Source organism: Nematolebias whitei, chromosome 19, assembly GCF_014905685.2.
Source record: "Nematolebias whitei isolate Nwh7 chromosome 19, NemWhi1, whole genome shotgun sequence".
NCBI classification, from domain to species: Eukaryota; Metazoa; Chordata; class Actinopteri; order Cyprinodontiformes; family Rivulidae; genus Nematolebias; species Nematolebias whitei.
Window position 1 is genome coordinate 36,239,305 of NC_056516.1, and position 26,194 is coordinate 36,265,498.

General features: G+C 37.8%; 1 protein-coding gene across 1 annotated transcript in view; it reads left to right on the forward strand.

Moving 5' to 3' along the window:
* The window catches only part of grin2da (glutamate receptor, ionotropic, N-methyl D-aspartate 2D, a), a 116,630-nt gene that overhangs the window by 44,021 nt on the left and 46,415 nt on the right, over positions 1-26,194 (forward strand). Inside the window, exons 4-8 of the mRNA XM_037693049.1 lie at positions 1,062-1,230; positions 12,186-12,339; positions 22,152-22,277; positions 24,240-24,352; positions 25,873-25,989. Coding sequence (XP_037548977.1) covers positions 1,062-1,230; positions 12,186-12,339; positions 22,152-22,277; positions 24,240-24,352; positions 25,873-25,989 — 679 coding nt within the window. The remainder of the gene's footprint in view (positions 1-1,061; positions 1,231-12,185; positions 12,340-22,151; positions 22,278-24,239; positions 24,353-25,872; positions 25,990-26,194) is intronic.

Sequence of the window (26,194 nt, forward strand, 5' to 3'; positions counted from 1 at the left end):
ATATATGTAAGATAAACAGTAGTTCCTTGCTACTTTGGAGTTTGTTTATCGCGGACTTGCTCTATCGACGTTTTTCAAATAAGAGTGGACATGACACACATTTGGCTGATTGATGGATGAGCTGCACGATCGGCATGGAATTTTTATTTAAAATGCATTATTTGAAATTATTTAGCACCCGCTGCACATTTGTGCAGCCCAGAGCTGCAGGATAAACTTCCTTCTGCAGCTGATCAGCTGCTCAGCGTGCAGAGCAGAGAAGTGGGCGTGGCCAAGAGTTTTTGAATGTGGCAAAGAGCAGAGGAGGCAGGGAGCTGAAATCATGACACATCCAGAGTAGAACCAGAAGCATACAAAATAGTGTCATCAATGAGATGCATGTCCAGTAAGTTTATTTAAATAATGTCTTGCTAGTTAAAGTTTTTACACCAATTCTAGTGAATACATTTGACCACATTGAAATAATTTTGCATTTTAATGACTTAAAAAAAATCAGTTTAGTCCCATCCTTATAGTTTAGATTTTATTTTACTTGTATTGGACACATTGACCTGGAGGTGCTGGCTGTGTTGCCAGGTAACAGCCAAGAGATAGTAATCACTAAGTGTCTGAGAGGCCATCAAATGTGCTCTCAGCTGATGGAGGCCACTGCAGCCACTTGGCTGATGGTCATCCAAATCTACTTGATTTTAAGTATGTGTAGCTTTCTCATGATGTTCAGGTGTTTGTTGCTTAAAGCCTGAGAGACACAAGGCAATTTAGTGTCTTCATAAATGTTTGCCGAGTTTCATTTTATTTGTGCTATGCAGAGCTTTCTTATTATTTAATGGTGTCTGAGCTGTCAAACGCATCGACAAACCGTCAGTATTGATCCACACACAGCTCCTTTCCAATAATTCATGACAGCATTTCTTCCCTTTTTTGATCTTTTACAGTTTCTCTCCTTATTTGCCTGTTCCTTCTGCTTCCTTTACAACAAATCTTCTTTTTTAGCTGCTAGCCTACTGTTCCAAAGTGAAAATACTCACTAAAGTATGATTTTTGTTGGATAATCTCCTCAGTTTGGTGGTGGATGGTGCCGGGCTGACGAAGCACTGCTGCAAGGGGTTCTGCATCGATGTTCTGAAGCGTCTGGCCAAGATTGTGGGTTTCACCTATGACCTGTACTTAGTGACTAATGGAAGACATGGGAAGAACATCAATGGGGAATGGAACGGCATGGTTGGAGAGGTGAGGTACCTAAACATGATGGAAACAAGACGTTAATGCGTTGCACGGTCCAACCTTTCACTAAGTTTGCTTCAAGACTTGTTTTTTTATGTGATATTAAAGGTTCAGGATTATTATTATTATTTGTTTTACTAATATTGTTATAATATTGTTTTAAAATTGGTTACAAAGTGAAATTTATCATATAGATTTAGTAGAAACGTATATTTCTATAGTAAAATAAACAAAAAAAAATGTTTGTCATGCATCCTCGGGATTTGGCTGGTTCTTTAAAAATGGCTGCTTTGCTTTTGTTGGCTTATATCTGTTAAAATGTAAGCTCTTTAACTTCAGAGCAAAAGTGCATTCGTAATAAATAATCTCACTGCTGCGTTGCACTGTAGGTTGGAGATTAAAACATCACCTCTTGTTTTGGTTTTTGTCATACATGATCTTTTTCTTGCTGACAAGAATATTTTTTAAAATTGGTTTATCACAATTTATTTTATTGCCAGCATTTGTTTTCTTATAGTTTCTATAGTTGTCAATATTTTAGATATATTTTATGTTTAATCTGACTTACTGGGCCTCAGTAGCAGCCAGAGTTGACCCATCAGTAATCTGAGATTACCTGACTGTTGAGTCGGTATAAATCTTCCACATCTTGGATATAACCTGCTCTCATCAACACAGTTCACTAAAATGCCTGGAAATGTTCAAGCAGGCACTTCCAGGGACAATGTTTGTCCTTTTGTCTGGTTCCTTTAGCCTCTAGGTTTTATATGTTTGTGTCTCAAATCATGAAAAAAAAAGATTAATATGTTTTTTGTTGTTGTTTTTCAAGTTTTAATTAATTTCACTTGAGTATTAATTTCAGCTTTTATGAGAATCAAAGTAAATACATGTTAATACTATTTTTAAAAACAATTTACAATAAATTTGACACGACAAAATATAAATTAAAACATTTTGAACAATTACAGGAAGTAGCTATAACGCAAGGTTTTTGACTTTGACAACATTAAAGGGATAGTCTGGTCATTTTTAAGTAATGTTCTCTTGCATAGTTATCAATATTTGATTCCTTATCAGCTGTAAAATTAGTCAAAGAGCACAGAGTATGGAGGGAAAGGAGGAAGCATAGACATGTATATGTAGACGCCTTGTTGAGCGGGCTGGCCTGCTGCAGCGGTACATCAGAGCATCCGCCATATTGAATGTGGCGATCTGTCGGTCAACTAATACAAATAAATGTACTGAACTTCATAAAGCACTGTTCTACAAAGTGTTTTAAGTTAATCCATGTCATTCACACAATGATATATCTGGAAAACAGGCACCAAAGACAACATTTGTAACTTTTAATGTGATTATTGAAAATGTTTGCTTCTTAAATGTTTTGGCTAAAAACAATTTGTGTATTATTTTGAGTGTTTACAGCTACTAACGTGTGTAACAATATTACTGTGGTGATATAGAAATATTCATATCTAACTTTTAATCTGTGTCTATAATAACCAGATCTTGTAGATGTGACTTAGATTTTCTGAATTAAGAGCACTAACATTCACATCTAACTGATTTTGATTATTTTTATATTCATATCGTTTAACATAAATGTCATGTCTCATATATGTCTATGGGAGGAAGTCTTCCTCCATGCTAGGCTAATGGCAAGCCAATCAAGGGCCTGTTTATTATTATTATCATTTATTACTATTACCGTATTTTTTGCCGTATATGTCACTTTTATTTTTTTGCATAATTTGCATGCCCTGCGACTTATACTCCAAAGCGACATATTTATGGATTTTTCCCATATTCATAAACCGATTTTTAGCTGAGATATGACTGTTTTCATTCCTTCTGACTGAAAATATTGAACACTTACCATTTTCAGCCGTTAGATGACGCTCGAGTATTATGGCATGCTGTTGTGTCGTGTAATAGGTAAAAGTGGATATTAATGACATAATCAACTTGCCAAAGTCTTCCACTTCCATGCACATTGCCTGGAGCAACCATCAAATCAGCTTCATTTTGCTGCGCCGCCCCAACAAAATGCAGCTAATTTGACCATTAAAGTGCATTTATTAAGTAAAAGTTCAACTGAGACACCTTTATTATAAAATCAAGCAAACAAATAATTGTTTTTTAGGTGGTTATCTTGTTAAATTTTGAAGAAATGCACAGCGAGTCACCCTCTGCGCGTTCCTGTTTCTGCGTGTCAGCTTTTGAAAATGCAACTGATTTGACCGTCATAGTTCATTTATAAAGGAAAAGTTATACTGAGACACACCTTTGGTATAATTTTGAGCAAACGCATATATATTTTTTAAGTGTTAATTTTGTTAAATTTTTGTTAAAGTCCTCCCGTGCACACTCCCGCGGCCACCATTTGGCAGCCAATTGATTTTTGGCACAACACCGGCCCACATTTGTGAGTTGTCAGCAGTGATGCATAATAGATGCAACGTATACGACGAAGTGACATATTTATGGATTTTTCCTCTTTATTAGACATATTTGGACTGATGCGACTTATAGGGTGGTGCAATGTGTACGGCGGAAAATACAGTAATATTGTTTTGCATATGTGTGCCATTTTCTCAATACTTCATTCTTTATGACTGAAGTCGCAGCTGATAAGGTAACAACTATTGTTACGGAACCTCACTTCAAACAAGACAAGACTATCTCTTTAATGCCAGAAGGTAAGCATCCTCCGTTTATTCACAGAATACAGATTTTGGTTCAATTCAATTCAGTTAATTTATATAGCACCAAGTCACAATTTATCTTCACTTGGAAGTACAGGATTAAACCGCAAGGCAATTTTATTGGCAATTAACATTTCACATATGCAGTTTCCTCCTGCTTTAACTGCAAACAACTCGACAGAAAAAAACTTACATCTGAACGGAGGCTGTTGCTAATCACTCCTTGACTCATTGATGCTTTGCTTTAGGGCACTTTTTCACATTAAATCTCAGCCTAGCACTCATTGGTGCAACAATTCTTTATTTTCTAACAGCAGCTCATCAATAAGGCGTTTCAGTTTTCTTTCTAATCAGGGTTCAGGATGCAGGAGCACTGATGCTTAGCAGCACGCCCGCTCTTCGTTTTCTCTGTTAATTATGGGTGAGACTGTGCTGATTGGCTGAAGGCCTCCACCTTTCTGAGCTGGACTTCAACTCAATCCTACATCAGGTTTTAATCATTTCATTTTGGGCCAGATGAAGAGTGGCGGCTGCCAGTTAATATTCTGAGTTCTATTATGTTTGTGTGCATGTGTCTCTATGAACGTTGGTTTTGTTGTGTCACTAGATTTGCCAACACCATGTTCATGTGGTATTTATTTATGAGTGTCAGAAATATGTTGGAGATGCAGGTGGTTTATTTTCCTCTCGGTTTGTGTCTGCCTCTCTCCTCAAATCCCCAGCTGCTTCCGGTCCAGCTTCTCCCTGCAGCTCATTAAGATGCTTAATTACAGTGTCAGACAAACACATGTGCACGAGGGTGTGTTGGAAAACTCAACACATCTGATACTTAGCAAACTTTTTGTAAGTAGGACAATATAAATCAAATGAAATGTGAAATAATGAAATAATAAAAAGAGATAATGAAATATGATATAATGAATAAATAATAAAATGTGAAATCTCCTGAAACAAGGTTGCAATTAAAGCAATATAAGGATTATTATGTGCCACGGAGTATTAAGGGCACACTAAGAAAAAAAAAATTACATTATGAGGAAAAAGGTCATAAAATTTTGAGAATAAAGTCAGTATTATGAGAATAAAATCATATGACAATAACGTTGAAGTATTACGAGAATAAAGTTCTAGTATTACGAGAATAAAGTTGTACGACAATAAACTCAAAATATTAGGAGAATAAACTCATAGTATTATGAGAATAAAGTCATAGGACAATAAAGTTATAATATTATGAGAATAAAGTTGTAGTATTATGAGATTAAGATTGTATGACAATAAAGTTGAAGTATTATGAGAATAAAGTTGTACAACAATAAAGATGAAATATTAGATGGATAAACTCATAATATAATGAGAATAATGTCATAATATTATGAGAATAAAGTCGTAGTATTACGCGAATAAATTTGTACAGCAATAAAGTTGAAATATTAGAAAAATAAACCTATAATATAACGAGAATAAAGTCGTACAACAATAAAGTTAAAATATTAGGAGAGTAAACTCATAGTATTACGAGAATAAAGTCACAATATTACAAGAATAAAGTCATAGTATTATGAGAATAAAGTTGTAGTATTACAAGAATAAAGTTGTAGTTTTACAAGAATAAAGTCATATGACAATTAAGTCAAAGTATTACAAGAATAAAGCAATATCTTCCAAATCCATGTGGTTCTTTCTTCTAAATAGACAGTCATTTGCATAATCATTTCAAAGTCCTGATACTGAAAAATAATCAGATGATGTGCTAACAGATTATTTTCTTATTTGTAAAATCAGTACCAAAGTATAACTTAACAAGATGCTCAACCGTCATCATTTTACAGCAGTTGTATGACTGCTTTGTCGTGTCAGAGTTCTGATAATATTACAACTTTATTCTCATAATACTGCAACTTTATTCACACAATATTATGACTTTATTGTCATACGACTATTTTCATGCAATTGCATGACTTTTTTCTCTTAATGTATTTTTTTCTTAACGTTGTCCTAATACTCATTCGTAATTACAAGATGAGCTACTGTCGCTCAGAATGTAGTTACATATCTGTAGAACTGTCTGAGTTGCTGCTAATTTTGTGTTGGTTAATGTCATTTAGCTGCAGACACCCTTGAATGGATTGACTCCAAATGACTTCTGTTTAAATTTAACCAATGATTGAATAAATATGTTGCTAAAAAACAGAATGTTGAGTCTCACAGTTAAAACTTGCTCAGTCTGCAGTGGAAGCACGAGTTGGGTGTGGTTCTCAATTTAGTCCACACCGACTTTTATGTCATAATCTGCAAAAAGACTGAGTTTGACATTTTATTTTGGGTTGGCTGATGAGAATTAGCCTTGGTGTTCGAATCAGGTTGGATTAACTCTCAATACTGAGTATTTGTATATGCATAAGTAATGATTATGTGTGTTTCATTACAATCTGTTCAGTTAATAGTTAAGTATTTCACCAGTAGACAGACAGGGTTGACCACGAAAGTTGCTGTCAACATTTTAAGCAAAAATATGGCACACAGCGTTCAGAGTAAATGTTGAGGGGGATGCTCAGCTACCACAACCTTTTTAGCTAAATATCAAATATTTTCTGAGTTGGAGACAGTTATGTTTCCTGCAGTTATTTGGCTGCAGTGGCCATCTTGAGTTGGGCTGAGTCCAAAATGAAGTGTTGTAGATTTCCAGCCAGATTAGACTTGAGTTTCAAAAAGATCTGTTCAGTAGTTCATTTAATAGTTTGCTAAAAAAAATAAAATAAATAACTCCAATATTTTCTTGCAGCATTTTACAATCAGATCTCTCCTCCTTTATTAATGTTCAAAATATAAGATGGTGATTTGTCTCGGCTTCTATACACACAGATTTGAGCTCAATGGGTATATATTTGTTTGTTTTAAACATTTTTATATGCACTGTTTGCTCAGCTGCAAATACTGTCTTGAATGTGATTGACTCCAAATCAGGGGTTAGGATAATTAGACATTTATTATTTATATTTATTTATGGAAATAGTTGGCACTGTGGATCAGTTGGTAGAGCTGTTGCATCTGACGGTCATCAGATCAAATCCTGGCCCTGGAGCCTTTATGGCTAGAGTTTGCATGTTTTCTCCGTGCATGCACGTGCAGGTACTCCAGTTTCCTCCCACAGACCAAAAACATGCATGTTGGGATGATTGGTAACTCTAAATTGTCGCTAGGTGTGAGTGCGAGAGTGAATGGTTGTTTGTCTCTATGTCTCCCTGTGATGGACTGGAGACATGTCCAGGGTGTCCCCCACCTCTCACACAATGAATGTTGGATATTGGCACCAGTGACCCTTGTGACCTGAGAAGAAAGAAGCGGTTAAAGATAATGGATGGATATTTATTGATACTTACTCAAACGTTCATGAGACATTTTGCTAACAGTAGAGACAGATGAATGTGAATGCACATGCACATGAGTAAATGTTCAATGGACATTTCTGCTGTTTCTTACCCCGCCTCTGAGCCGTGCACTTTTTATCGTGGTTGTGTGAGTACCTCCCAATCATGCAGCAATTTCTAACATCCCTAAGGTTTTCTCACCCACTGTGCTAAATCTTAATTTTTGTTCTAAATTTGAAGTCTTTGCAGAAATGAAGCACTTCCGAACAGATGTGTCACAGGTGTTGCTTTCAGGCTTGACTGGATTCAGATATTTGAAATGACCTGCATAGTCAAATTAATTGGAATAAAAATTGGGGCTTATTTGATCTCGACCGGCAGAGAGGAAACTAATGAAACGTTATCAGAAGTGTAAAACTCGTGTGTCATCAGATTCTTGTAGCAATTCTCTTTGATGTTTCTCCAAAGGTTTCAAAATGCAAGCTACTGGTTCTTCAAATCTTTTTTCCCCATTGGTAAACAGTTTGTCTTGGTGTTTTTCAAAAGTTGTTTGAGCGCATGTTGTTTCTCCATGTTCTATTTCAAAATAGTACTTACAAAAAATGGATGTGAAATAATAATTTGGTTGATAAAAATAGAGAATTTATGTTTTGATAATCACCAAAGTGACATTATTTTAACTTGTTTGGATGATAAACTAACTTTAAAATGGAATAATACCAATCATATATATATATATATATATATATATATATATATATATATATATACCCAGCGCTTTTATTGCCCATTTCCCAACTTTTTCAAAATATAAATTATGTCATACTTAAATGTCCACCACTTGAAAATTATATTCATTTCAAACATATAAGAAGTTTTCAATATTTAAATAAAGTTTAATACTTTGTACTTTACATGTTTTTTTGGGATACTGTTTTTGTTGCCTCAATAAGAGCGACAGATGTTTTACAGGAGAGTTATAAACTTATTTATCTACCTATAGTCTAAATTTTGACAAATTTCCCTGATGCCTAGAAGACCTACACATTTATTTTATCATACACCTTTTGTAGAAAAGTGTAGAAACAAGGGGGGAAAAAATGTCAGTTTGCTTTGAACATGCCAACAGAAAACAACAAAAATAAAATTTTTAAGACGTAAAGATTGCTGTTAAAAGTATCTCAGTAGTGTCTGCAAAGAAACTGCAGTCTTTATTCTTCCACAGTGTCTTTGTGCCAGGCCACAGCAGAATAATGAACTTCTGGTCGGCAGCTCCTCTAACCTCAGCGTCCCTCAGTTGCCGTCATGTAGCCTCTGTTTCCTGCCAGGTGAAACATGAAAGAGCTGTGAATTCCCTCATTTCTTCACCTGCTGACCACCTGAGCCACAATTACTGCAGCCAGAGGAGCTCAGAGGAGGAACGCAGCACTGGTTCAGGCTGCAAGAAGTGGAGGAAAAAATAATCCTCTTCTTACATGTCCATCCAGTTTATTGAAAAAGAATATGAATGGAAAGAAAACCTTAATGTTTTATCAAGATGCATTGAGTTTAACTAATGTGACGTTCTAAAAACTTAAGCTCAATTTGTATACGATCAAAAGATTATGCCATACCTCTTTCTCAAATGTAATTATGTTCATCGTTGTGTGTATGTGTGTCTTTGTTTGTCTGTACTTTTACCAAATCATCTCATCAATCCATAAATTGTTTCTATCTGAAAGCTTCAGTAATTGTAGGATTGACATAAATACTGATTCGATTTTGGAGTCACTTAAGTCCAAAATGGCCGTCACAACAAACAAACTTTACGAAACACAAAATCAGAAAAAACGTAGTCAGTTCTGAAGATACTGGGCTAAAGTTTGTGGCTGACACTGAACTCCAGCTTACTCTCTGAGCACGGACAGATTGCACATGGTCTGGGTTTGAAACTCTGCCATTAACTATCAAAATTTATTATGTCTTCCTCAGCAAAATATCTCAAACTGCTGAATGAATTTTGAGGAAATTTTCAGAAAATATTAAACACATTTACATATACTTGTCAATTTCTGGACTCACTTATATTCATGCAGACCATAGAGTCCACTGATTTAAGAACAAGACTGAAATGACAAACTCCATCATGTTTACATGAAATGAAGTAAAAAGTGTGTGTGTCATCATTTAACACTTTATTTTAGTTACATTGTTAATTTTACCTTTTGCATTACCTGTTGGTGTAAACCTTGTTTGTCTATTAGCAGAATAGCTCATGAACCACTGGACAGATTTAAATGAACCAGTCATAGTTTACATCTAAGTTTTTGAGTCAAGATGGCCACCACAGCAAATCAGTCATAGCTAACACAACAATAGCTATACCTTAGTGATTTTTTTTTACCTGTACTGAGCTAAACTTTGGTGTGGTAGTAACTGACACACAGCATTTACTCCAAGCGCTAACTGATCATGCACAATCACTGACATAACTTTATCACATAACTGCATGAGATCACATAATTTTATTCTGTGTTGGAAGAAAGAGCTTTAACTTCATCATTTCTCAAAAAAACATGATCTTACTTTAAAATTCTGGCATAAAGGCTGTTTCTGATATGCATGATTTATGTTAACGGTGGGCCAGTGGTTACAGCTGTCGCCTCAATAGCTCCAGGATCATCTTCTGGCCTGGGACATTTCTGGGTGGAGTTTGCATGTTCTTCCCATGCATACATGGGTTTTCTCCAGGTACTTGAGATTCCTCCAAATGACCAAAAAATGCAAGCTAGGTTCATTGGTAACTCTACATTTCACTGCTATGCTGACAATAGTCAGATTTATATGCCATTAAAAAAGAAAGATGTCCCCCCCCCCAATTAGGTCACTTCATTCATTCATTCAACCTTTATTTAGACATATAAATCACATTGAGCTTTGAAGACTCGTTTACAAGTGAGACCTGTTTAGAGGACAAAAAGTAATGAAAGTGGCACATGAATAGGATTTGGAGGCAAAAAAAAAAAAAAAAATCCTATCAAACTATTTCTCCTTGACTGAGGAGAAAGACCCTGATATTGAAAAAAACACCCCGCACATAGACACATATAGTGATGTAGACATTTCACAGAGGAGGGACAATGACAAGGGGGTGACCATGTTAAAGACACTCCAGAGGCACTGTAAGAGTTCTGATAAGAATGGTACAATCAGTCAGTTTCCTCTGGTGAGATCCATAAACACTCCTGGAACAACACCAGAGAGAATCATAGAGTCCTGAAAGGATGACACAATGCTTATTCAGCCGGGTCCCTCTGATAGGTCCGTAGACTTCCTTGGTGGAAGGGGAAGGGAGGGGGCAGGGCATCGATTTACAGGGCTTCCAGGCGAATTGAAAAAAGATGACCAATCAAGGCCAGCCAGGGAGCCGAATTCAGATGAGCAACTATTGTTTTGGGAACAGGCAGAATTGAGTCATGTCTGTCTTGAGTCTTTGCTGGTCCTCTCGTATCCCAAATGTCCAAATTAAGTGGACAGATGCAGGCAGTCTGACCAGGGCCAAACTTGCTGATAACAACTTCCTTATGTTTTGAAAGACCAGGAATCAGCCAAATCCAAAAAGAGGAAACCAGTTATCATAAATCCAAATGTATATGCATACTTGGCGCTTGTCTTCTCGTCGAGAAAATTTTATAACTTGCGTTGAGAGACCATCTGACCAGACCCATAGCAAAAATGTATGGTTTGGAAGATATGTAGAGAGAGAGAGGCTCTGAAGCAGTTTCACAGACAGGACAGAGCAAAGCAAAGTGGAGGAGGGAGAGGAGAGGGAATGCATCCGCCCTTGACAAGAGCAAGTGGTGACAACTTCTGTTGTGTCTTGAAGAAATCAAAGCCTGGATATCTTTAAACATCAATGAAAATAAAACAGAAGTGATTATGTTTGGTCCTAGTGGCTCCTGTGAACCTTGCCCTGTTGATCTGGGAGCTCTGGCACCGCATCTAAAGAAGGCAGTTTCTAACCTGGGTTTTATAATGGACAGTGGAGCTGTGGTCAAGACCAGTTTTTATCTCCTCAGACAGCTGGATAAGGTAAAGCAGAGGCTCAAACAACAGCAGCTGGAAACAGTAATCCATGTCTTTGTCACCTCAGCGGTATTACTGCTACACTCTTTAACTTGGCGTCAGCCAGTCCTCCCTCAGACGTCTTCGGTTGGTCCAGAACGCTGCTGCTCATCTTCTAACTGGAGTTCAGAAGAGGGAACACATCACCCCCCACTCTGGCTTCACTCCACTGGCTGTCTGTTCATTTTAGAGTTCATTTTAAGATTCTCTCATTTGTTTTTTTTTTTAAGTTTAAATGGTCTTGCTCCATCCAACCTCTCTGAGCTGCTTCACCCATACTCTCCTGCTCGGTGCCTCAGATCAGCAGATCAGCTGCTCCTGGAGGTGTTGATGTCCAAACGGAGGATCAAAGGGGACAGAGGTTTTTCTGTAGCCACTCCAAGATTCTGGAACAATCTCCCTCTTCTTGTCAGACAAGCCCCATCACTTTCCATTTTTAAAACTCTTTCAAAAACACATTTTTACTCCCTGGCTTTTGCCACAGCCTGACGTTTGCTCTGCACTGTTTTTATTGATCTTAATGTTTGAACTGTTTTATTCTTTTAAGTGTTTAAACGTTCTGGATTTTATATGTCCAGCACTTTGTTGCAGCTGTGGTTGATTTAAAGGCTTTATAATAAAGTAGTAGTACATTGTCCCTAGGAGACAGTGAATGTTTGTCTTATTTTTTCTCCATGTGTCCCTGTGATGGACCTGTCCAGAGTGTCTCCCACCTCTCGCACAAAGACAGCTGAAGATCACCAGCTCCCCACAACCTGTCTATGTGCTGTCTGTTTTCCAGGTCGTATCCAACAGGGCTGACATGGCCATTGGTTCTCTCACCATTAACGAGGAGAGGTCAGCGGTCGTGGAGTTCTCGGTTCCCTTTGTAGAGACCGGCATCAGTGTGATGGTTTCCCGCAGTAACGGCACAGTCTCACCTTCTGCTTTCCTTGGTAAGCTTTCATTTAGACTTACTTACTCTCATGCCACTATTTTAAAAACAATGTCTAAAATGAAGGACGAGGAAACATTTGGACATCACTGTTATTCATCTGTTGTCTCTGTCAGCTTCTCTGAAGAGCAAACCTTGCATTAAAATAAATGTTATTTTAATGCTGATCTGTAAATGCATCTGTATTTGTGCAATGTATCTTCTAAATACAAGGTAGTAAAGTCATTGGTCATCAACAAATGACACATACAGACCTGTACAGTCAGGTTCTGGAAAAAAAAAGGCAATACAGGTTTACAATGACCCAACTCATCCACTGCAACCATTATTCAGGTTGGTACCATCTGGTAGAAGACTGCTGGTTCCTTTAGCAAAGAAAAATGGGTACAAAAAGTCATTTGTTCCCTCTGCGGTGAATGAACGTAACAAGGTCCTATTTAAACACGGCCTCACATGACAAACTACTGTCTGCTGGGATGTTCCCATATTTTAATGTATCATGCATTTTAGAATGGTTTTAACTGAATGCTTTTAATTGATTTAGCAAAGCTTGGTTTTAAAGTTTTAAAAGTTTTTTTTTAATCACATTTTTTATCTTGTGTTGTTTTTATAAGCCAGATGTCAAAGACAAATCTCCATTTCATTGAATGTTATGGACAATAAAGTTGAATTGATTGATTGATTAAGCATCCCTAAATACAAACTTATAAACATTATTTTGAACGGTGCAACTAAAATTAGCCAGTTGGATTGTTTAAGCGTGGTGTTTATTACGCTCAGTTGCAACGAGGCAGAACTTAGTGGCTTAAATTGGAAGCAATTTCCATCTAAATGTGCAAAGAAATGACTGCAGTTTGTGGAGCTTGTGGTCACTACACCATGTTTCAGCTTGTCAAAGATTTGTTATTTATTAATATTCTTTTTTTCTCTTCTTTAATTCAATGCGATGATGAAAGCCTCTGAAGGTGTCGATGTGCGCAACCAGCACTGACATTTTCACGTAATGCTATACAGCGTGCTGGTGTGGGAGTAATTCCTCAATTATGCCTTCACTTCTGACAAGCTTTTGTCTCCCACTTAATAAGTTTAACTCCCGGCATTGTGTCTCAAAGTAAAGCTGCCAGGGCAGACTTAGAAAATGATTTCCGGCACACTCAAATAAGCTGGCTGCTTCTAAGAAAGAAAGAAAAAACACACCTCTTAAGAAATCTTCTCAGATTAATCCCGTACATGTCAAAGCATAAAAAATGAAAAGGATGTGTGAAGGAGAAAGCTAAAGACAGATAGATTAAACAAATAAAGAAAATAATTTAAAAAAAGAAGCATTCATTAGATTAAAGGCCAGGCATTCTTTGAAGCAATGCACACGGACCACCACCTTTCATACTGAAATGAGCTTGTGCTGAGAAGGACCTGGGTTGTAGATGTTTTGGTCTAGCCTTGGACATCATGCTGTGCACCATCACATGCAAATCCTAAGCAATCCTAGCTCAGTATCTTTAAAACTCACTGATTTATAAAGGAGTTTGAGCTCTCTAAGATTGATTAGCTGTGGATGCCATCTTATGGGATGAGTCCAAATAGTAATGTTTTACATGTACTTTCAATTATTACATTCGGAGAGGTTCAATAAATTTTGTCCAGTGGTTAATGAGATTTGTTGCAAACAGAGAGACAGGCTGGACACCAAAAGTTAATACTAAAGTTTTAGGCAACAACATTATGCAATATACTGTGCATTTAATATGTGATGTGCACAGTACTCACCTACTATCACTTTTATTTCAATGTACAGTAGTCCCTCGTTTATCACGGGGGATGAATACCCTGAAGACCCAAGATAAGTGAAAAACCGCTAGGAATAGTAGTATGAGTAGTAAGTAGTAGTTATATATATATATATATATATATATATATATATATATATATATATATTCAGTAGTCCATTGCTACTTCACGTGTCGTTTATCGCGGACTCGCTCTATCGCGTTTTTTCAAAATAAGACTGGACATGACACACAATTGACTGATGGATGGATGAGCCGCACGATCGGCATGGATTTTTTATTTAAAATAAATAATTTTAAATTATTTAGCACCTGCTGCACCTGTGTGCAGCCCGTACTGCAGGCTAAACTTCCTGCTGCAGCTGACCAGCTGTTCTCCGTTCAGAGCAAAGAAGCGGGCGTGGTCACGAGCGCTTGCATGTAGCAAAGAGCGGACGAGGCAAGGAGCTGAGTTCATGACATTATGTGCTCTTTTACAGAGTTTAGAAACATTGTTTAGAATATTGCAAGTGTGCGGGAAGGTAAATTAATTTGACTGAGAGAGAGAAATTTTTGTATTTGCTAACTTTGCTTAGCGGTAGTGGTCAACTGGAGTTTGTCTGATCTCAACTATAAATTATTTATAAATAATCAATCATTGATTACTTTCTGAGAGTTTAATTGATAAAACATAAGAGTTTGTTTTCAGTGCAGAGGAACAATCAGACATGGACTGAAACAATATTGTCCTATTCCCTTTTAACAGCCGGCCAATAAAAACACATTTAACTCAGAGAGACGGCCTTAATATAAAAGAGTAATAGAAAATTGTTATTGATTTGATTTATTTTTATTTAAACCTTTATTTTACCAGAAAATAAATCAAGATTATTAATCTCTTTTACGTGGATGTCCTGTGCAATATTCCAGGTACATTTTGATAGAAAGAAAAATGGAGGTGCTTTTAATGCTGTCAGATGTTGTAGCATGCTGGTTGACGTACATCTCCATGTGTGCGTATATTGTAAAGGCCAGAAGAAACCATCCCCTGTAGTGAAAATACTGTTAATATCAAGTAGAGTCTCAGGTGATTACTTTTTAAACCCTCCATCTGTGCTTCGAAAGCTGAGTGTGTGAATTCTGTGCACGTTTGGCTGCTGGACAGAGTTAACCTGCAACATATTAAAACAAAGACAAAGCTCTGCAGCACTGTATAATTAAATAATGTTGCAGAAATTAAATCTTATTACTTTATTTATTATTGTTTCAATAAATTTCCATATATAATTTTTTTTTAAATGAATGTGAAATTAAATTCTCTGTGCTTCTGCTGGCTGTTTTTACTAAAACCAAGTCCTTCCACTTTAATAATTCCAATGCTTGATTTGATCTTTTTAGTAACACTTCCCCCTTTAACGGCGAGCGTTTGAGCACCAGGAGTCAACTCTTCTCCTCATGGAGCTCATCTGTTTCATTTATGCCGTGGGGTACCTTGATTCATATGTTCAGAAGTGCAGTAGTACATCTATCCATCTGTCAGTAGAGATTTGGAAGACAATCTGAAACATGTCATGGTTGGAAGGAAGCGCTGGGCTCCCAAGGCTTTTTTTATCTTCTATTTTCTGGGCCACGGGGCCAACAGTCACTCCACACTGTAGATGCGCCCGTCTTAGTGGAGGGATGCATTTTGTGAATGTATGAGGGGCAGACGGAAAATAAAAGAGGCCAGAGAAAGTTAAGAGCATATAGAAACACAGGGAGAGGTGAGCGGTGAAAGAATCAATCATGTGAGAAAAGAGAGAGTGCAGCAGTGAGGAGATGACTCACGGAGGGGAGGAAGAAAAATCACAAGAAAGGTGTCTCAGAAAAAAAAGAAATTACATAAGAAAAAACTATTAAAAGCCATACAATTACGAGAATAAAGTCAATAAAGTCACAAGAGTCTTTTTGCGGCTCTCGTGGAGTTTTTTTTTTTTTCCACGAGTCAGATCCACAACGCGACCTGTCAATCAATTCAGTAGGCGTGTCAGCAAACGACCAATCCGAAGCTAAATGAGTCGTAATATTATCCAAACTCCGACACGATAAAGCAGGGTTTACTGCATTTTAACTGTGGTAAAATGAAGAATGTTGAGCATCTTGTTAAATTATATTTTGGTATAGGGCTGGACGATATGGCCAAACTTTATCTTGATATATTTCTTAATTTTGGTCGATAACGATATAATTTGATATCGATATACAGTCAACAGTATTTGTATTTACCCTTCAAACAAGTTCGAAATCACGTCAAATAAACATAAAACTCTCAACTTTATCAATATCAATAGTTTTGACTTTAAACAGCATAACCTAACCCATGCAGTTTCTCTTTTGATACACCTGGGTGGGGGGGTTGTTTCAGGGACACGTTGGCTCAAACTTTATTGTGTTTCATCTTCTGACTCTCAGCATCTTCTGTAAAGTGGAAACTCTTCAGATGAAACAAGTTCAATATGTTCCCACCGCTGCTTGGAACGACTTTCCGTCACATTTTGCAGCTCACAAAAACCTGAAGTTTATCGGATCTTAGATAGCCGAACCACTTCCACACCACCAAATGAGTATTTCTTCTCGTATCAATTATGCCATCTGCTTTCTCTTTGCTTGTGAAAGCTTGTTCAGTCGCATTCTGGCGGTCATGGGAACTTATTTTGAAGCAAGAAATTTAACGCGCGTTGGAGATTAGCCTAGCCTACCCTGCTACCGCTAACACCTTCTGGACCTGAGCTCTGCGTAACATCTACGTCCCCACGCACTCACGTAGTTGTGTTGCACCTTTTTCTGTCCGGGTTGAAACTGAAGCGGCCGCTTCAACCCGAACAGAAAAACAAATGCGTCAGTGAAACGCTTTAATCATATTGAAATATCGAAAATGTGCTTAAACCTCATGCCACCGTTATTGAATAAACGTATATTGTGACATTATCAATATCAAATTGTTGTCCAGCCCTACTTTGGTATTGCTTTTACAATAAGGAGATACTAATCTATTAGCACATCAGCATCAGATTATTATCAGTATCGGGACTTTGGACCTGCTCACAGTCAGGTGGTACGATCTGATGGGCAGCAGCAGCTCTGCAGGTAAGGAGCATTTAGCTTCGTATTGGTCAATTGCTGACACGCCTACTGGCTTGATTGACAGGTTGAGTCGTAGATCCAATGCGTGGGGAAAAAAATAAATGAGAGCTGTTAAAAAAAAGTCTCGTATGACTTTATTCTTGTAATATTAAGCCTTTATTCGACTTTATTCTCTTAATTTTATGTATTTTTTTTCTTATCGTGGCCCCAAAGTTCCTTCGTACCTAGGAACAAAATGTGAGCAAAGTCATTTTTATACAGCGCAACTTAATTGGCTTCAAGATAGGCATCACCTGTGAAAGAACAACAAAATAAGAAACAAATATCAAACACGTTAGAAACGATTTATATTTGGCTTTAATATCAAACTCAAGTTAGTGTGGCCACTCCCTGAACTCAGACAATGACATTTATCTGCTTGAATCCCTTAATCCCTGCTGGGAACATGCTGGCACGCAGAACAAATACATAACAATGTTTCTTTATTTAGCAACTGCTGCTAAAATGGAGGACGCATAAACCCAATTAACCCCAACTCCAACCACAAGTGCCCCGACAGCACCAGACTGAGGTGATACCAGGCAGCTCCAAGGCACAACTATTACAGAGTGCGTTTACAAAAAAGAAGATAAAAATGGACTTCACCGGCTTTAATACATTGTTGGAATAAATTGTTTGTCCCAAAGCACATGCACCTGTGGGAAACCAAACTGTTGGACTTTCAGAGATGGTGAAAGTGAAATAAAACAATAAAACTTCTCATATATTAACTCGAGGTTAATTTCATTTTTTTTATTTATTGTTTTCCTTACCCGCCAGGGTGTAGAACCTTCAGCATTCACAGGCCACTATGTAATTATTTACCAACTTCCTCTGCAAAGATCGTTTAGATTTATCCGCAGGCAACTTGTGACTTGATTAAAAACAGTGCAAAGGTTTTCTGCTGTGAAGGGAAATAGAAACGGACTCTTCTTGTTGAAACCATCAAAACTGAGCTGATGTGTGCTCAATGACTGGTCAACTCGTTTATCGCTGCTTCTTCCTGATTATAAAAATAATTAATTTTTACAGCAATAATCTTAAGTCACGTCTTGTATATCCAATACAGCAACTAGGTAAATGGGGGAGATAATGTTTTGCCTGTGTCTAAATGTGTGAGCCTGTCTCTATTACAAAAATATCTCAAGAACTAATTAATGAACAAATACCATCCATCCATCTTCCACTTGTTCCAAAGTCGGGTCTCGGGGGAAACAGCTTGAGCAGGGAGGTCCAGACATCTCTTTCCACAGCCACCTCTTCCAGCTCTTCTTAGAGGACTCCAAGATGTCCGCAGGCCAACCAAGAGATGTAGTGTCTCTAGTGTGTCCTGGGTCTTTCCCAGGGTCTCCTCTCAGTCAGGCATGCCAGAAGCCCCTATGGGGAGGCGCCCACATCCATAACAGATGTCCCAACCACCTCAACTGGCTCTTTTCGATGTGGAGGAGCAGTGGTTCTACGCCGAGTCTCTCCTAATATCTGAACTTCTCACCATATCTCTAACGGAGAGTCCAGCTACCCTGCGGAGGAAACTCATTTCAACCTTCTGTATCCACAATCTCATTCTTTCAGTCACTACCTAGTGTTGGTGGCCATAGGTGAGGGTAGGAACGTAGACCGACCGGTAAACAGAGAGCTTTGCGGTGTGGATCAGTTCAATCTTCACCATAACAGACCAGCACAGAGTCCGAAATACAGTAGTCCCTCATTTACCGTGGGAGTTTCCATTCTCAGTCCAACCACTTACTGTACTGGAGATGATGCGCCAATCTGTCTGTCAATCCTGCGCTTCATTCTTCCCTTACTCGTGAACAAAACTCCTCCACTTGAGGCAAACCCAACAAAATGTGTAAGAACATTTAAGAAAGTACTTATTGGATGTTCACTCACAGCTGATTACCCTTTGATGTCACTCTAAAAAATGGTTGCCACAGCTAATCAACATCAGCCAACACAAAAAGCAGTCACCTTTAGAGATTCTGAGCTCAAGTTTTATGTGGTAGTAGCTGAGAGTCCTTCACAACACACACTCTGAGTCTGACATTGTCAGTTTTGCATAAGATTTGCACAAATGTCTAATTTCAGACAGCTACAATTTGACGTTTCTCAACATTGAGATGATCTTAGTCTAAAACTCTTGGCAGACATTACGCATTTCTTTAAGCAATTTATAATTTGCTTCATAAGAGTGGGGTCTTTCTTACAGTAGTATTAAAGTAATGAGTTTAAACCTTTTTCTGTCTAAAGAGGTTTTTATGAGTTTCATTGCAAATATTTGGTAATTATGACAAAAAAAATCCTTAGATAATTCAAATAATCAAATGATTCGTGATAAAGCAAGTCATGTTTCTGCTCTGGTGGTATGAAAAACCTGGATATAGATGAAAAGCACCTCCCTTGTTCTCATGGCACACATTTTGGCAGCGCATGCAGCCTTAAAAGCATATTAGCCCTGTCTGGCAGTGAGTTTAATGGATGAATCCTGAACGTCTCCACCTGCTCCCTCACTGGAGATCTCTGCAGGGAAGCTCCAGCTAAAAGCTTCGTGTGTAAACAGTGCTTGTAGCTCTTTGGTATGCCTGCGCACAGTCAAGTTTGATTTAGCACCTACTCCTGGATGCAACACAAAGAGATGAAGGTGTAGATGAGTCAACCCGGCGGCTCTGCCCATCTCTCTGGTGTGCTTTCATTACCAGTACAGCTGCTGGTGCTGTCATTGTTAGTCTTTGCAGCCAACCTCTCACTAATTTGGAAGATCACAGAAGTTCATTCCTTCAGCTTCCAGCTTGACTAGCATCCATTTCTTTAGACCAAGGAGCGTGAGGGAAAACATCTACCTCCCATTAGAACTGCTTCATATTGTATGGTTGAAACTTTACTTTAAACATTTAAATAAATGAGTTTCTTTTATTTTAATATATACTGAAGCAGACATGAAAAATGGTATTTATACACATTGCATATCTAATCATGCTATTAAACAGCTCCCCTTTTGTCACAACAAACGCATGAAGAAAAATAAATCCTGCTTAGAATTTCACCTTTACTTTAAATTAAACCAAAAGGAGAGCGGTGGCACAAAGGTTAGAGAAGACGAGTCTGTAATCGGAAGGTCACCTGTTTGAATCCTTGGACTGACAACAGCAAATGTGAGTGGGAAAGGTGAAGCGCCCCACTTTGGGCCCTTGAGCAACGCCCATATCCCTCCCTTCTATAAATAGTGTAGGTCAAAACATTCCTCATCCCTCCTTGCATCTCTATGCTGATGACACAGTTGTTTATTGTCGAGCTAAAACAGTTGCCAAGGTTTTCCAGCTTCTACCGTCTGTGTTTGACATCATCCAGTCAGACGTGTTTGTCTCCAACTGGTGCTAAATGCTGATAAAACCAAAGGGATGTTGTTCACAAACAGGAAGTTGGTGCCAGCAGTTCGTCTTCCTGTCTCGTCCATGCATCATGTTCCTACTGAGTTTGTGGATTCTTACAAATACTTGGGGATTTTAGTTGATGCACAGCTCTTTTTTAAGCCGCATGTTGAAAGTTTGATAATCTGAAAGTGAAATTCTTTTTTCAGAAATAGATCTTGTTTAACTCTGAAAACACCTTGTAGCTGCTACTTTCCTACCGGCAATTGACTATGGTGACATTATTTACATGACTGCCCCTGCCAGCTGCTTGCAGATGTTGGATGCTGTCTACCGTGGTGTGCTAAGATTCATAACTGGTTGTAACTACTGCACCCGTCTCTGCACCCTGTACTCATTTGTCAGTGGGTCATCATTATCTACACCATATGTGTCAAACTCAAGACCCGGGGGCCAAATGCGGCCCCCGTTGACATCTTATCTGGCCTCCAAGATATGTGAAATGTAAAATACTTATATCTCTTGATTTTTTTCAGTAATATTTGATTATGATGTCAAAAGCACAACAGAGAACATCAAATGAGATCAATCAAACTCTTGTTGAAGAACCTGTGACCAAGAAAAGGTGCTGGGTATCTGGTTTGAGTTTATGTCGATGCTGAAACTGGTCCTTAGTTTGAAAAGGGTTTTAATGTTGGCCCTCTTTTGCAAGTGAGTTTGACACCCCTGATCTACATGCAGCCTCTCACACTGGTTCATGTTCATCTATAAATCACAACTTGGTCTGCTGCCTTCTTCTATCTCCTCCCACATGTCACGTCGTCAGTGCAGTTACGGCGTGCGCTCTCAAGGATTACCTGCAGCTTCCCCTCAGTGCGTACTGACCCCAGCAAAAAGGCCTTTTCTTCCTACGCTCCTGTAACCTGGACCATCTCGTAAAAAGATCTGAAGCTGTCCACTTTGATCTCTTTAAGGGGTTTTAAACATGATAATGTCAGTAAGAATATCAAAGCAAATATGTTTGTGTGTTTAGTCGTTTACATTGTTTTATATGGCATCTTGATTTGACCGTGTTTATAACTTGTTTGATTTGGTTTTAATTGCTTTTTGTTGAATTATTTGTTGTCTGTACTTTATATGTTATCCATCTAAAACAGGTCTCCCTTGTAAATGAGTCCTCGTGGCTCAGTGAGACTAACATGTATAAATAAAGGTTGAATAAATAATACTCATTTTGTCTGCTGAAAACACACATATCTCCAGTTACTGGTAATAAAAATAAACCTGTAAAATGAACTTCATAAATGGTTTCAAACCGATCCACAACAATGAAATTGTTGCAGTTTGAAGGATGAGAGAGCTGCTTCAGGAACTTTCAAAGTTTTGCTCCTTTTTGTCGCCTACAGGTCAATTATGGCTGACGGCGCATCATTTTATCACAGTGGTGCTTCACGTGTGACAGGCACACGTCTGAAACTTGATCACATGTTTACACGTGTGTGTTTGTGTGTGCTTTTCAGAGCCCTACAGCCCAGCGGTGTGGGTGATGATGTTTGTGATGTGCCTGTCAGTGGTGGCTGTCACCGTTTTCATCTTTGAGTTCTTCAGCCCCGTGGGATACAACCGCAGTCTGCAGAGCGCCAAGAGTAAGAGGCAGAGTCTCTGCGGCATCGGCACGCCAATCAACCCACCACCACTGCTCCTTTCACCACATTATTACCAACATGTCAATTTGTCAGTTATGTAAGCGAAGGGGGGGCTGAATTAAGTAGGACGTTTGCTCAAATTATGCAAATTATGCATCCTACTTTTTATTTTATTTTAATTAATTAATTTTTTTTTTTTTACTACACAAGTCAAAGCAATCACTCAACAATATGGCTGATTTAGGTTTAATCAAACAAACAGTGACAAATGGACATTGGCTCATTTTTGAAGTTTTATTATCGCGCGTCAGTTCAGCATTTATTCAAACAATTCACTGGCTGCTCCTCTGTTCAACTACAAAGTATTAATCAGTGAGAAATGTTCAACATTATAGTTTAATAAAGGGACTGGGGCTAAATTAAACTGCGGAGTGGCAGGAAGACAAATGCTCATCCCTGCTTGAATTATTATATTTATATATATATATATATATATATATATGCATGCATTTATTGTCCTTTTCCCAATACCTGGATGATTGAGCATACAACCCTTTATTTGAATGAGGTGTTTTGAAAAGAAACTTAAATCATACTGGGCAGTCAATACTTATATATTTCATAATCTGGGTCACAGAATATATATAAACAGTATATATATATATATAAACAGTATATATATAAACAGTATATATATATATATATATGTATATATATATATATATATATATATATATATATATATATATATACAGTATATATACAGTAGTCCCTCGTTTATCAAGGGGGTTTCTGTTAATCGGCTCCCCTGCGATACGTGGAAAACCAGGAAGTAGGAATAGTAGTACAAGTAGTAGTTTATTTTAGTATATACAAAGTATATATATATATATATATATATATATATAAATAGTCCACCTCAGTGTGGTTAAGACCAATTAGTTTATGTTCTCACATAAAAAAGAGAAGAAAACAAAATTAATATCAATTAGAGGAAAAATAATGCACCAATAAAATATCCTCATTGGGCTTTGGTGTGTATTCAAAAGATTTGTGATAGCTCCAAGTAAAGTAATCCTGAAGGTATTAAAAAAAAATTAGGTATTGAATTCTTTTACTTTTTCATGTTTCGTCTTGGATAGCAGAATCTGACTCTTCTTGACGTCTCTGTAAACAATCGAAGCCCCGTGTTCTGTTGAAAAAGCAACTTGAGGCCAGTTTGAAAACGGTCTGTTACAGTAACGATAACCAGAGCTCATCTGTGGCCTTTTCACCCCAGTGCTGTTCCAATAAGATTTAAATGAACCTTTGCATCCTTTGTGTACAATCAGGTCATTTACTAATAATTAAACAATATGTCGTACTTGCTTTAAAACAGAAAGTGTTTCCTTTGATTTATTTCTATTTTAATAAATTTAAGTGGAAGAGTGAATTAAAATAGAAGCAAAAATGATCTTGTGGGTCACGTTGGTGTCATGCATCTTTCCATTTTCCCACAGCTACACATATACTTACCATACCATACCAATTTATTTATATAGCACTTAAAACAGCAACAAGGCCAACCAAAGTGCTGTACAAAAGAACCAAACATGCACAGCAGACAGGAAAACATAAAATAGAAATACAGGTACAAATAGCAGCAGAAGCTAACTAAAATGGCCAACAGAGTAGAGAACAGACCGGACCAAAACAAATCACACCGTGTTAAAGGCAAGCGAATAGAAGTGGGTCTTCAAGCGAGACTTAAAGACTGAGAGTGTGGGAGCCTGCCGGACACTCAGTGGCAACTCATTCCACAGTCGTGGACCTGCAACAGAGAAAGCCCTGTCACCTCTGAGCTTACGACGGGTTTCTGGGACTGAGAGAAGCATCTGGTCTGCTATATACTTGAATTTTTTTATTTGGTTTGTCCCTGAAAACTTTACTTCTTCAACTCTTTTTAATCTCTGTCCCTCCCAGTGTCAGGCGGCTCTAAGTTCACCATTGGGAAGTCCGTTTGGCTGCTGTGGGCGCTGGTTTTTAATAATTCAGTCCCTGTGGAAAATCCCAGAGGAACCACCAGCAAGATCATGGTAACTACTCGGATACTTCGCCTTTAATTCATGAACCTGTTGTTTGTTTAAACAGATTCATGGAACTTGTTTTCTAAACTAAAAGTTTGCTGCACATCACCTTGGAAGTTATAGTTAATATCATAACGCTTTGCTCATTAAATACTTTCTCACACATTGGACTTTGTAATTGTCTTGCTAATACGTTCACCTTTTCTTTGATCCTTTTCTTAAAATCTCATCATTTTATTAAAGCTAAAATGTTCACAGAAGAAATCAGCACGATTAAAAATATTGTTATTGGCAGCGTATTCAATAAATTGCAATATATCTGCAAATGTCAGGCCCTTAACCCTTTTCAGGCTCATCAAAAGCCTCAAATCCTCTGAATGAATAATTGACAACATTTTACGACTGAAACTAAACATTAAAGTTCTAATTCCTTTGCATGAGCATCCAAACGTAGTAAAACTTTGCAGGGATTTATTGTTAGAACATCATTTTATGCATCAGTTGCACTGATCTTTATCTCTTACTCTGTTCCGGGCTGGATTTCAACAGTATTACAGTCTGCAGCCATAAAACAGCAACACTTTCTGAAAAGCTACACATGTCCGTGCCAAGGCCCTAAACTAATTTCCAGGGGAACTTTTATTTGTGCCCTTGTGATTTAGAACAGCTTGACTTAGGAAGTGATGTTAATTGTGTTTATTCAGGAGTGTAAAACTAGCCAAACTTGGGTAAATTACCTGTGTTTATTTATTTATTTTTATTAAATGTATTGATTGGATGATAAATAAGCTTGCTTGATTACAGTTACATTAAAAACACTATTTTCTTGACATCAGTGCATAAGTAGCTATATAATGGAAAATGTATGTGGCAAATTTCCAGTGGAAAATCTGTGCTTCAGGCCAATCGGCACCATCTGCTTTCATTACCGGAGACTTTGGCTTCGTGTTGGTTTCATACATCCCAAGGGATCCCTTCGAGTGTCACCTAGAGCCAAATAGTTTTCAGAAATGTCTGAGAGATCATCCATTAGCCAGTAACCTTTTTGTAACACTAAGTTATAAGATGGGTTTAAAGTAAGACACTGGTTGATGATGAAAAAAAAAGTCAGCATTTAAACAATTATATTTAATATAAGGTCAACATCGCATATGCTAAAACTGTCAGGTAAGTTTTCTGGATTAAAAACAACATTTCTGAGGAGAATTGTGATGGAAAACTCAAGCTCTTTTTCTTTGCTCTCGGTTAAAGGTAGAATTTTCAGCACTTTAAGATTTCAGTACTGCAGGAAATGAAAAAAGTCCATGTCACCAGGTCCAGTTACTCCATCAATATTATAAATCCCAGTTTAAAAGGACACATACTGAGGTTTCAGTGACATTTTCAGAGGCTAAAAGTCCCACGCTGACAAATGACTCATGAGACGAGACAGTCCTTCAGGTGCAGGTTTAGAAATGAAAATGATCACTGGACTCTGATTTTATTTGTCCCTGTCAGTCTCATCTGTCACTGATCTTTGACCCCTTCAGGTGCTGGTTTGGGCCTTCTTTGCTGTCATCTTCTTGGCCTCCTACACTGCCAACCTGGCTGCCTTCATGATCCAGGAAGAGTACATCGACACAGTGTCAGGACTGTCGGATAAGAAGGTATCTGGGATGGATGGATGGATGGATGGATGGATGGATGGATGGATGGATGGATGATGGATGGATGGATAAAATAATGGATGGATGGATAAAAGGATGTATAAAAGGATGGATGGATGGATGGATGGATGGATGGATGGATGGATGGATGGATGGATGGATAAAAAATGGATGGATGGATGGATGATAAAGACAGATGGATAAA